This window comes from Pteropus alecto, unplaced genomic scaffold, assembly GCF_000325575.1.
Source record: "Pteropus alecto unplaced genomic scaffold, ASM32557v1 scaffold72, whole genome shotgun sequence".
NCBI classification, from domain to species: Eukaryota; Metazoa; Chordata; class Mammalia; order Chiroptera; family Pteropodidae; genus Pteropus; species Pteropus alecto.
Genome location: NW_006436811.1, coordinates 5,821,338 through 5,833,980, shown reverse-complemented (window position 1 = coordinate 5,833,980; position 12,643 = coordinate 5,821,338). Strand labels below are relative to the sequence as shown.

Sequence of the window (12,643 nt, the reverse complement as noted above, 5' to 3'; positions counted from 1 at the left end):
AAAAAATCATGGCAGTAACTAAGTATTCTTCATTAAAAACTCTGTCATAGAGATTTTACAATGAGGCTTTTAATAGAGCTAAAGCATTTATATTGGAGTTTTACCAACTTTGCTGTTTCTAAGCATATGATATGAGAATCTGGTTTCTTTTAATTTTTTTAAGAAAGGAAATCTCATAAGCTGACAAGGATATTACAGAAATTTTCTTTCAAGTGGGTAGTTTAGATATTCGACAGATTCAGTTAAGCAATAAATTAGCGTTAAAATAATTTAATCTGGGGACATGTCTAAATTGAAATGATTTATAAACATCTTCAAGTAGTTTCCTGTTAAGGAATTTCAAGATCTATTTAAATCTAAGGCATTGAAAAGGTAAGTCCTCAAATGTACTGTTTTGACTTTGACTAATATTACCACAATCATAAACTTGTTTCTCTGTAGTTGAAAACAAGTAATGCATTTATTGACTCACACATGTAATTTATTGCTTTGACATTATCTTTTATAAATTGATCTTTGTGTCTCTCTACTATGTCTAACCAAGTTGGGCTTTTACTTATTCCACAGTTAGAGTTTGCGGAATTAAGTGAGGAATTTTAATTCTGAATGGTGACTATAACACTACAACAAGGATATGTTTGCATTCTAAAACTATAACTATCAGTGTACTTCAGTTCCAAGAAATAATTAATTCTCTAGGCATATGATAGAACCCATTTTACATTAAGTTGGTTAGTCAAAAGGGATTAGAGTCTGCAAATAGGCTAATTGTTGTAGGAATGTTTTTTTCCCCCTAAATTTGTTAACTTATCTAAGAAATAGAAAAACAAAAAGAAAATAAGATTTAGGGGAAATTTACTTACTTGAGCTTATTTCCCAAGAAATCACTTAGCCAGTCTCCAAATGTAATATGCTTTTTAAAACTTCATATTTAATTAGTCATTAGAATATTTGGAATAATATTGCATCCAAATAATTTATATTCATTCCCCACAGGCAGCAGTGATGGTTCTTGGGATAAGAAAACACTGTACCCTTCCCCACCCCAGGGACTGCAGGCTTCTGTTACCCACACCCGCATGCCTGGAGCACATAGCCTTCCAGTTAGAAATCCTCTCCACCATCTTCAGCAGAGCCACCTTCTGCCAAATGGTACGATGGCATTTTTTTAGCACGAAAAATGATAGGCAAAAAAAAAAAAAACCTGTCTAATTGTCAGATACTAAAATATAAGACATCATAAAGAGACATACTACATTAGATAATTAATCATGATAAGATAAAGAAAACTCTAGTATTTTAAACAAGAATTAGACTGCTCAGAAGAATAATATAGCAGAGAATTGACCATTTGCATTAAACACATGAAGAGTGGTGATGTGATAAAACCTGACACCAAGCTAGGTAGCTGTAAGCCTAATTCCCTCGAGTGGTGAGCGAGTATTGTTGCATACAAATATTTCTCCTTTGATTGTCATTATTAGGGCATCTTTGCTTCAATTTTCAATGATTTATATTCTTAACCATTTTAATAAATGAGATATACCATGTATCACAGTTTTATTTGACCACAGCAATGATGATATATGTGTATTTTTTATAGGACTGGAACTTCCTTTTATGATGATGCCCCACCCTCTAATTCCTGTCAGCCTACCTCCAGCATCTGTCACCATGGCAATGAGCCAGATGAACCATCTCAGCACCATTGCAAATATGGCGGCGGCAGCACAAGTTCAGAGTCCTCCATCTAGAGTTGAGACATCTGTTATTAAGGTAATTGTTTTCTCACATGATTGTTTTGGCTCATGCCAAACATCATCTTAGGGCACCGTCTCTCAATTCATTTTTCTTATTCCACAGGTAATTCTAGCTCCAAAAAGCTAAGTGATATGAAATATATTATGAGAAAAATTACTTGTAGTAATTAAAACCAGGAATACAATATTTAGTCAGTCTAGAGTAATTTCAAGTTCTCTATTGTATCTATTAAGAGAGAGATTAATATAGGAAATTAAATTATATATATCAAATTTCACGGATGTGTTTTTATGAATAGTTTTGTGCATGCATGTGTGCCTGCATGTATGTGTGTGTATGTGATGTTATGAATCTTAAGGTGTGGAAAATAGTTCCTGATTTGTCTTCAGAAGACCAGAGGGTTAATTTCTGGTTCTGCCACTTATTAGCTATGTTGCTTTGACATGTAACTCAATTTTTCTGATTCTAGTCTATATTTAAAAAATGGATAAAACAGTGTAGTTGTGAAAATTAAACAAAATAATAAAATTTTAAGTATCTATAAATTCAAAAATACACTATAAGTGGAAGATAACATTATTGTTATGCAAACATCAGGTGCGTATATACATATCTCTCTTTCTCTCTCTCTTTGTGTGTTTATGCCCTTAAACGTGTGTGTGTACTTTTTCATTTGTATTATTTTATAATATGTACTTAGATCAAAGTACTTTAAACATATTTCCAGAATATATATTAATTTTTAAACTAAGTAAAAGGTACTTTATGCTGCAGTATTCTATTTGATGTAGTCATTGCCTCTCTTTTTTCTGAGTATAATACACTTGAATTTAGGGGAGCTTGTCTTACATAAAAATCTCTGTTACAATTCTCATTCATTGCTGGTAGGAATACAAAGTGGTACAGCTCTTTAAGAAGACAGTTTTGTGTTTTCTTACAGAACTAAACATACTCTTACCACGTGATTACCCAGTTCCTTGTTATTTGCCCAAATGAGTTGAAAACATATGTCTACTCAGAAGCTTGTATAGAGATATTAATAGCAGTTTTTTCTTAATTGCCAAAACTTGGAAGCAACCTAGATGTCCTTTTGTAGGTGAATAGATAAAAAAAAATTGTGGTATATCCATATATTATAACTTTATTAAATTGGCATTTGTTAAGTGGAACACAGGGTACCTGATAGTGAGCCACAGTTCAACAACAGATAACTGAAATAGAAATACAGAAGTTTATTGCTCATAAGTCCTGGAGGAAGTTCTCCACATGTCTGGAAGGAACGCATGGGGAGGTGAAGGCAGAGTGCAGACAAAGAAGATGAGGCAGGATCTGGGGCAAATACTTTTATTAGGGTCATGGATGGAGTACTTCAGGGTTCCTTGGCTAAGAATGGGTTGGTCAATTTAAACCAAAAGAGCAGGATTTTGGTAAGCCCCACAAGGTCTTGCCTAAGAAGAAACTGTTGACCACAGAGGCCATTGAGAAAGTCATATCAGGGACTTACATTTGCTTGTGACTCTGTGGCTGCTATCTAGGGCATGCACTAGCATGAGCGGGTTAGTGTCAGTTTAAGGTCTCTACAGGCCACTTGGCCAAACAAAATAAATGCATAGGCAACAATACCATGGAGTAGCTTAGCTAAACTCTCAACACCATAAAATGGAATATTATTCAGAACCAAAAAGAAATGAGCTATCAAGCCACGAATAGACATGGAGGAAACACAGATGTATGCTGCTAAGTTAAAGAAGCCAGTCTGAAAAGGCTACACACTGTATGATTCCAAAAGTATGACACTCTCGAAAAGGCAAAACTATGACAACACTAAAAAGAGGTGCATATGCCAGAGGGTAGGGGTGGGAAATGAATCAGCAGAGCACAAGGGGTTTTTAGCAGAGTGAAAATGTTCTGTGTGATACTATTGATGATGGATATACATCATTACATTTTTTAAAGGTCCTATTACTACTTATATAAAATGTTGAATAATATGCAAATAACAATTTTTGATAATAATAGTGGCTCTATAAACAGAGGTATGTACTGGTCTCTCATATCATTCTCTGAAGTATCCTAACCAGAGGAAAAATAACAAAAAATATCACAGAACACCCAACTTCTTTAAAATCCTTACCTGAGAAAATGCCAATGAATGTGACATTGTCATCAGCCAAGAGGTGGGAAGAGAATCTTTAAAAATTCTACTTCATTCTGAGTGACTTTTAGAGGGTTCCTTTGTTCCAGATGATTTGTTATTCTGAGGTATCATTGTGTAATTCCACTTATGATCATTTTTGGTAATAGTTATTTCTGAGAATTCAACATTCTCATCACCTTACTCATTGGTATTATCTTAAGAAAAGATTTTGGCTGAAGAAAAAAACCTGTGTTCCCATCATGGTACTTGGTAACTACTTTTTTAAAAAATTAAAAAAAAATAAATATTAGTTATGGAATGTGAATATTCTTATTTTAAAACATTTAGTAATAATTACTATAGAGTATTATCTTCATAGTATTAATTACATAATTTCCTCTTTTAAAAATGAGAACTTTTTTGGTAATTTTTCATTTAGATGAGATTTAAATTCACAGGTAAAATAAAAATATGGTAAATGAGAAGTTTTAGTAGTTTAAAATCATAATGAGTGACAGTTATGAACTATAATTTGGACATGAGCTAGTGGCTTACATATTCTTGGATTCATAAGACTCCAATTACATTAGGAAGCTTGATTTATTTTATTTATTTTTTCAGGATACATATATTTTAAAAGTAGTTTGTGCTATACTAATGTTAATTAGAATACTTAGTAATTCTTAGAAATTTTCTTTAAAATTTTTTGGAGGAAGCAATTGGGTTTCCTCTGGAAAGTATCTTTAGAAAACAATCTGGATTATTGGAAAATCAACAACATTCCTGTGGTTTCTTAAATTAAGGTTAAGAATGTAGAGGAGGGAGATAGGGAGAAGGAAGGAAATATGCAAAAAGGGAATAGGAAGGTGTGTTTTGAAATGTGTGCCGACATCTCCTAAGTTATAGTGATAGCTCATTTCCTAGTCTCTTGGGGCAAATATTTTCAGAAATATGGCTACAAAGAGATTAAAGGTAATTTTGGACTTTTGAATGTGGTTGTGGTGTAAATGGTGATAGTATCTAAATAGGAAACAATGGTTTCAATCGAGAATGATTAGAGAAAGTAAAAGCTGATAGTTAAAATTGTCACCATCAAAGTGAAATTCAGTTGGCCATTGTGGAAACTCTAAAAACCTGTTTGCCCCTTTCTTTTGACACTGGTCATTGTCTGTATAGTTTCAAACTTGCTGCTGACAGGTAATGAGGATAGAGAGTAAACATGTTTCAAGAAATGCATGAGACAATTCTAATAATTTTTGTATATATTTCTAGTTTTTTTTAAAACCTGAGAAAAAAGAGTATTGCCTTAGAGATTAAGGTTGAGGAATAGGTTCTTTATGGAATTCCAAATATTAAGGAAAAAAGTTAATAAATCAACCTGTCTAAATTTATGTATAGTAGACTTTATAGTACTAGTAGTATTTAGTAAACTCATATGATATATATTAGTTAAAACTGAGGAAGTTGACTCTTATGTTATATCAAATAGTATGGGATCCAAATGGGTAAGTAGAATAATGCCTGCAAGTTTGTTTGCCTGAAAACATTTGAGATGCGAAGGCCAATTAAAATGAAATAGTAAATACCAAAGATTTACCCCCATCTGAAGGAATGAGAAAATAATAAGAGAAATAGCATTTGAAGGAAAAATAGAAGTTCGAGGGATCTTCCATGTGCTAGAATATACCATTTATATATTTTGAGAGTAATGACAAGAATTAAAATTAAAGCTCAACCTAAATGAGAATGGCAATAAGAATTTGTAGGATAGAAGGGAAGCAAAACCATAGCTCACAGAGTTATATATTTTAAAATAATTTTTACCTGTTTCTATGAGGTAAAGGAGCTCCAATTATTGTCTCATAAACCTGTTTATGGGATGTACACACCAGTACAAGCAGCGGAGCCGGGTCAGAAAGCTGCCCTCCATGGGCAAAATCCACCCTGCTGCCAGCTTTCATGTGGACCATGAATTAAGGATGGTTTTATGTTTTTAGATGGTTGAGGAAAAAATTAAAAGAAGAATAATCTTTCATAACACATGAAAATTCTACGAAATTTAAATTTTAGTGTCCATAAATAAAAATTTTTGGAACTCAGCCACACTCTTTAATTTACATAATTTCTATGGATTCTTTTATGTACAAAAGCAGAATTGAATAATGTATTTACTAGTTGGATCTTTACAGAAAAATTTGCTGATCCCTGCATTTGAGCTCCAATTAACTCAAACTCATGTAAATCTTTGGTTTTAGATAATATAGGCAGCTTAAACTAAACTCTCAAACACTGTAAGAGCCATAAGATTTGGTGTTAAAAAAAGAAATTAAAAGCATTGAGCAAAAAAAAATTGTAGAGGTGAAGACTGTACCCCTATGACAATGTTATTTGCTTGAAATGTAAGCCTTAATGATGGAGTTTGCCAAGTATTAAACTTAGACTTTCTCTGATTGATTTTCTTGGACTACTGGAAATATTTTAGTAAGAAAACTTTGAGAAGGAAATGGGCATATACTATTTAGACAATAATAATTCTAATTTAAATCCCTGATAGCCAGCTGTCTATAAGAATATGCTAAATTATTGTAAACTCTACATTAGTCTCTTATGTATCAGTGAGAACCATGTATGTTACTGCTTAACATTCATAAAACATAAAGAAACATAGACTTAGGTATTATATAATCCAGATTCCCTCAAGATGGAAAAATAATTCCAGCATTCTCCCTACCCATTTTTATATATTAAGCTTTTGTAGAAAGCCTATTCTATTTTCAGCAAATATAAGAGTGAGAAAGGTATTCATTAATCCAGTTAAAATTTTCATCTTTATAGTTTCTACCTTAACTTTATTATATTTTCTTGGAAGAAAAATGTTTCTTAATTCTTCTGTGTTCTAGCCATCTAAATATATGTTGTCTGTCATGTTTCTTTCTTCCAGATTAAATAGTCTCATTTCTTCTGACCATTCCTCATCCAACTTCTTGGTTGACCTCTTTTTTTTTTTAATCTCCTTCTTCCCCAGCCCTACCCATATAATATTCTAGAAGTGAATTGGCCAGTGAGGAGACACTGAAACTAACATAAACCTCAGTTCAGAGAATAACTTATTAATGTAGTCATAATACATAAAACTGTTTTGCTAGTTGAATTTCATACCTTTGCGACATGAAATTCTACTAAGCCAATTCTTTACCTTTTACTTGTATTAAGAATTTGCATTTATCCCTACTGTTTATTTTCAAGTCCATTGAATAAGACTCTTTGGATATCTTTGAATTTTAACACTCTAAACTATCATATTAGCTATTTATACCATCTTTGTATCATTTCCAAATTGTAAAAGGATGTGTTACTCTTATTGCTTTAAATCACTGAGGAAAATAAACAGAATAAATCAAGAGATCAATTCTTCTTGTCATTAGAGAATTCCTAATAGGCTAAAATGTTCTACTAATTGATTCTCTTTGGGTATCATTCATCAACTAACCCTAAATTCTCCTGAATGAATCAATAACTTTCTCACTTTTTATTTAATAAATTTACAATGATATCATAAGGACTTAAAAAAAGGTTGTTGCTGAAAAAAAGTTGAAAAGAAGAAAGGCAGTATATTTTAGGAGTTTAAAACATGGATTCTGGAGGAAGACTCCTTGGGTTTATAATCCAGCTCTCCCATCACCTAATCATGTGACCTTAAATAAGTTACTTAAGGCCTGTTTTTGTTTTCTTTTCTATACAATGTGGTTAATAACAGGACTACCTCATCAGGTTGTCATAATGCTTAAATTAGTTTTTACAAACTCATTAGAAGGCTTTGTACACTGATATTATCTTCATCTTATCACTAGTTTTTTCTCCCCAAATTAATACAAAACTTATTTAAAAATAAGTTCTAGAATCTTATAAGAAATCCATGTCAAGTTTTTAAAATATAGTCATAGTTATATAGCAAGACCTTTTTCTCCTTTTCTCACTCTCTCTCTCTCCTTCCCTCTCATTTTCTTGTTTATCCCTTTTGACCTAACAAAAATGTCATAATCTGTTGTGGGGAAGGTTTTGTAGTTCAGTAGTACACAAAGCAGATTTTTAAATGGTTTTTTTTTTTTCAGATTTCATTTTTCTTCAGAGATAATATAGAATAATTTTTTGAGAAATTTTGCAATATTCAAATTATTTTGCATTATTTAGTAAACACTTTTCCTCTCATGTCACATTATTGGATTTTCTAAGAACAGGGAATGTGACTTAAATTTACGAATTTTCTCTACTGACCTGGTGTGAGCGTGTGTGTGTGTGTGTGTGTGTGTGTGTGTGTGTATGCATGTGTGTGTGTGCATGCTTGAAAGAGAGAGAGGGAGACTTTATGATGTTTTCTTTTAAAGAATTAAATCTTTAAAAAACATTTAAAAATACAAAGAATAAATTTTTCATTCTGTAATACTTTCCTTCAAAGCAGTTTCTTAAAATACTATATTGGTAAATAGGACTTTACATGCATAAAGTTTAAAATGTTTAAAGATTAAAAAAACTAGAACGAGTGTGACCTGATTTTCAAAGTAGGTTAAAATATTAGAGCAATGTCATATGCTTCATTTTTGTTTTTAGGAACAGAATAGTTTATATTTGGGAAACCATAAATGATTCTAGATGTATGCATTACTTTTAGGCATAATTTTTTTCACAAAAAAGATTTCATATTATTTTTACTTGGATTTAGAAGGAATTTCATATTAAGAATATCGCCAAATTGTAAGTCCTAATGAAGTGATGATTCTGGCCTATGATTGTCAGTGGTGGCTGGCATCATAAAGTGCAACTAGGCAGACATTATGAGCTTCTGACAGAAGTAAGCAACACTATCTATGAAGTAGCCTTGCCCCTAAATCAACTTGAATCAAGCATTCCGTTCTAACTTTGCAGGAAATTCAAGGGGCAGAGGATTAGAGACCAATTAGACCCATCAGGGAATTGCATATGGGCAGTTCATAGAGCGGATGGCCTCTGAGAACATACACAGTGCCCTAACTAGTCAAAAAGTTGGCTTTAAACATTTGCCATGCTCAGAGCGAGTGATGCCAATTAATGGTAGCACTAGCCAAGTCAGAACTTTCTTCTTTCTCCTTGCTTTCCTTTCGGTACTCTCTCTTCCTTGAGTGTGGTAGAGGAAGATGTTGTATTTATTATTATATAAAGATGAATCATAATTTCTGAGTCAAGACTATATTTTACTGCTTAACTGTACAACTATGTATTACCAAATATTAATCTGAAAAGTTATGATGCTACCTGAATATTTATATAGATGTGGAAAAAATATAATCCCCTACCATCATTGAATAAGTTTGAAGAGATAGTAGGAGAATAAAATTAAGTTGTTTATGATTACACTTATAGGTCCTACCAGTTTCACATTTAGCAAAATTGGGTATTTCTTGAGTACCATCATCAAAACAAATAAAAAGAGCTATGTAAATACCTCTTGAAGCCTCAATTTAGAACTCTGAGTCATGGAGTTTTTATGGTGGCTTCCTGATTCTCTACCAGACACAAGTATATTAGCATCATTTTACTATGTTTTCCAAAAGTAATTTTTAATATTTTCCTGAATCCAGAATCCCAATTCTACTATTTATATTCTCTGCTTATTTTTCCAGAACAAGGGAATTTGGATGTCAAGTTTATGATATATGCTCCATGGGGGAAGGATTTCTGTCAGTTTTGTTTACTTCTATATAACCAGAGCCTAGGACACTGGCACGTATTAGGTGTTCAGTAAATATTCTTGGAGTGAATTAATTTAAGTCTGAGTCATCTTAAAGCTCAGGAGTTTAGGTTATACAAAGTGCTAGTCAGCTTCAATTTTGTAAGTTAAAAGTTATATCACGATAACAATTAACATTAGAAATATCTTCTCTGCACTTCTATAATGTATTCAGTGAGGAAATATCTATCTGATAAACAGATGAAAATGAAAATAATTAAAAGTGAGCAACATAAAGCAAAGCTAAATGAAAAAATCACTTAGAGAAATGAATCGTGATTATTTAGATTTACTTTAAGAAAATATTTTAAGTTGATAAAATATAATGCATTTTGTGGTAGAGAGGAGGCAATTGAGACAATGCAATTTTTAAATCACATATGTAATACTAAATATATTTTTTTATTTTAGAATTCATCATTTTGAATTCTACTTTTGATTCTGAATTATATTAGAGACTAAAACTTCTTGTTCTATCCAGAGGCAATAACTGCAGCTTTTCCTTTATTGTTATGCTGTTACCATTAGTTTATTAGTATGACTTTGAGTATCCTTCTTAAATTTTAATTTATTATTGTGGCTAGTTTTATAAAGATGCAACATTGCAAAAGATTGTGTTTTATTGATTGGTGGATTTATGATGCAGGACTGTAAAGCAGTGTGTTGAAGTATTAAATTAAATATTCTTCCTCTTTGTCCTACTTCAGGCCCATCTTGGAGGTTAAAGGGTATTACACAAATGAAATGAGAAATCCAGTTCACATAGTTTTCCTATAGACATCGAACTGCTTCTTTCTTATTATGTCTGAATAAAACTCATTATCTATTTTGTTTCAATAATAATTATGAGATTCTCTCCTATGCACTTCTTTACTGTCTCCATTATTCTCCATCTTATAGCAAATTCTGGAAAGGCAAGCATATAAATATGATAAAAGAATTAAGCTGTTGAAATAAATTAATTTATTGTGTAACAACATATTCAAATTTTACTTGCTCAATGGATTTTACTTTAATGAAATTCTTCAAAGAACAATAAATCATGTTCCAAAGACTGAAATTATACATTAAGTGAAATGGCTGAATATGTTGCATCTCAATTTATAGAAAGTTTCAATTGAATACTTAAGCTTTTAAATCATAAAAATTTGCATAAATTAAAATATTTTCTTTAAATAAAATTAAGTATTGTCCTTATATCCTTTGTTCTTAGACAAAAAATATAAAGTAAAAATAAGCTAAAACTAAATTAAATACTATGATTTAACCTATATTTTCTAACTCTTAAGTTATGCTTTTAAGATGTATTTTACATTAAGATTTTACACTAGTTTATTTTAGACTTATTTTATTATGTGATCTTTAGAGCATTTTGAATGTGTAAACATTTAAGTGAGCAAAACATGAATGAAAAGAACTATCGGTAATCTTTGACAATTAGATATATTGACTACTGAAACAACTTTTATACTCATGTGGAAAAAGAAACAAATAATTGTTTTTGTTTTTAGAGTTTTATGCATTAAATATTTAAGGGTTTTATGAGTTAAATACTCAGGAAAAAATCAGTTTCTGATGTTGTCCACTAGCACCACTGCAAAATCTATTATGACAGGAAACTAAGACTTGCAAAATGATTTTAGATGGATTGATTTACGTCAAGAATGTACTTTATCTCTGTTCAGCTAAACATGTGCCACAGCAAATATGATCACTTACATAATTATTAAGAAGAATATTAAAATGTATTGATGAATAACATTGATGTGAGTGGCCTTTTGAAGAAAATAGAACTATTAATTTAGAAAATATTATTTATATTAAAATATGGCAATGTTCTTTCTCAAATACATACCATGCATTTCTGTAAAATCCAAGTGTTAAGTTAGATGTGTTTAGATTTGGCTTTAAAGTTTAGACAAACTTGTGTGCCATTTTATCACAATTTCGAGAAGTCAAAGTTAGACTTTTTTATAGAGTATCTCTGGTCTTGTGCAGTTAGCTATAGCATAGCTTATTAATACACTTTTACAGACAATAAAGGAGTTCCACTATACAGTTTTATAAATCCACTCTCTACAATAAATGCACAGATACTCCAAAAGGGATAAAATCCAACTTTTGAATTCTATGCATAAACCAAGACTATTCTTTGATTTGTTATTGCAAAGACTTGGTCAGAGCCTTATTGCCATTTTTTTTTTTATTAACAAATTGTGATGTATTTACACAATTGAATATACTCAACAGTTAAAAAGATTAAACTAATGGTACATACAACAACATGGACGAGTCTCGAAAACATTTTGTTGTGTAAAAGAAGCCAGATACAAAAATTATGTACTATATGATTTCATTTTTTATGAAATTCTAGAACCAGAAAAACTACACTATGATGAAAGAATTCAGAAAGTGATTACTTATGGGATTGGGAGGAATTGACTGAAAAGGGGCATGAGAAGTCTTTCTGAGATTATGGAAATGTTCTAGATATTGACAAAACTCATTAAACTGAGCACATAGTAAATGTATAGTTTGAAGCTGCTTCATAGTTTAGAGTAAGGATTAATATTAAGAAAAAAAATTTATAATCCCAGCCATTTTTACATTATAATTACAATATAGAAAGTAACTTTTGGCATCCAGATGTAGATTCTGTGTTCTTTTTAAATCACATATGTTCATTTCTTAGAAATTTAGGTTATTATTATTATGTTTTTGCCATATGAACTAAAGAATTTAGACCATTTACAATTATAACTTGTTTGATTTATGTAGTTTGGAAAAATAACTATTAATATGTTCATTTTTTTCATGTTACTTGATACATAGGTTTCAGATATTTTAATCTGCAAATTGCATGATTGGAGACCATCTATCTTTAGTATCCTTTAGTATAACAAATGTAGGATGCCTAAAACTTCCCTGAATAAGCTATTTGTAAATGTTAATATTTAAGGTGTATGTGTATGTATTTCCTC

At 31.1% G+C, this 12,643-nt stretch overlaps 1 protein-coding gene across 1 annotated transcript in view; it reads left to right on the top strand.

Moving 5' to 3' along the window:
* Positions 1–12,643, top strand: part of DACH1 (dachshund family transcription factor 1) — a 387,153-nt gene that overhangs the window by 263,624 nt on the left and 110,886 nt on the right. Inside the window, exon 4 of the mRNA XM_006913781.1 lies at positions 1,604–1,776. Within this exon, the coding sequence (XP_006913843.1) occupies positions 1,604–1,776 (173 nt within the window). The remainder of the gene's footprint in view (positions 1–1,603; positions 1,777–12,643) is intronic.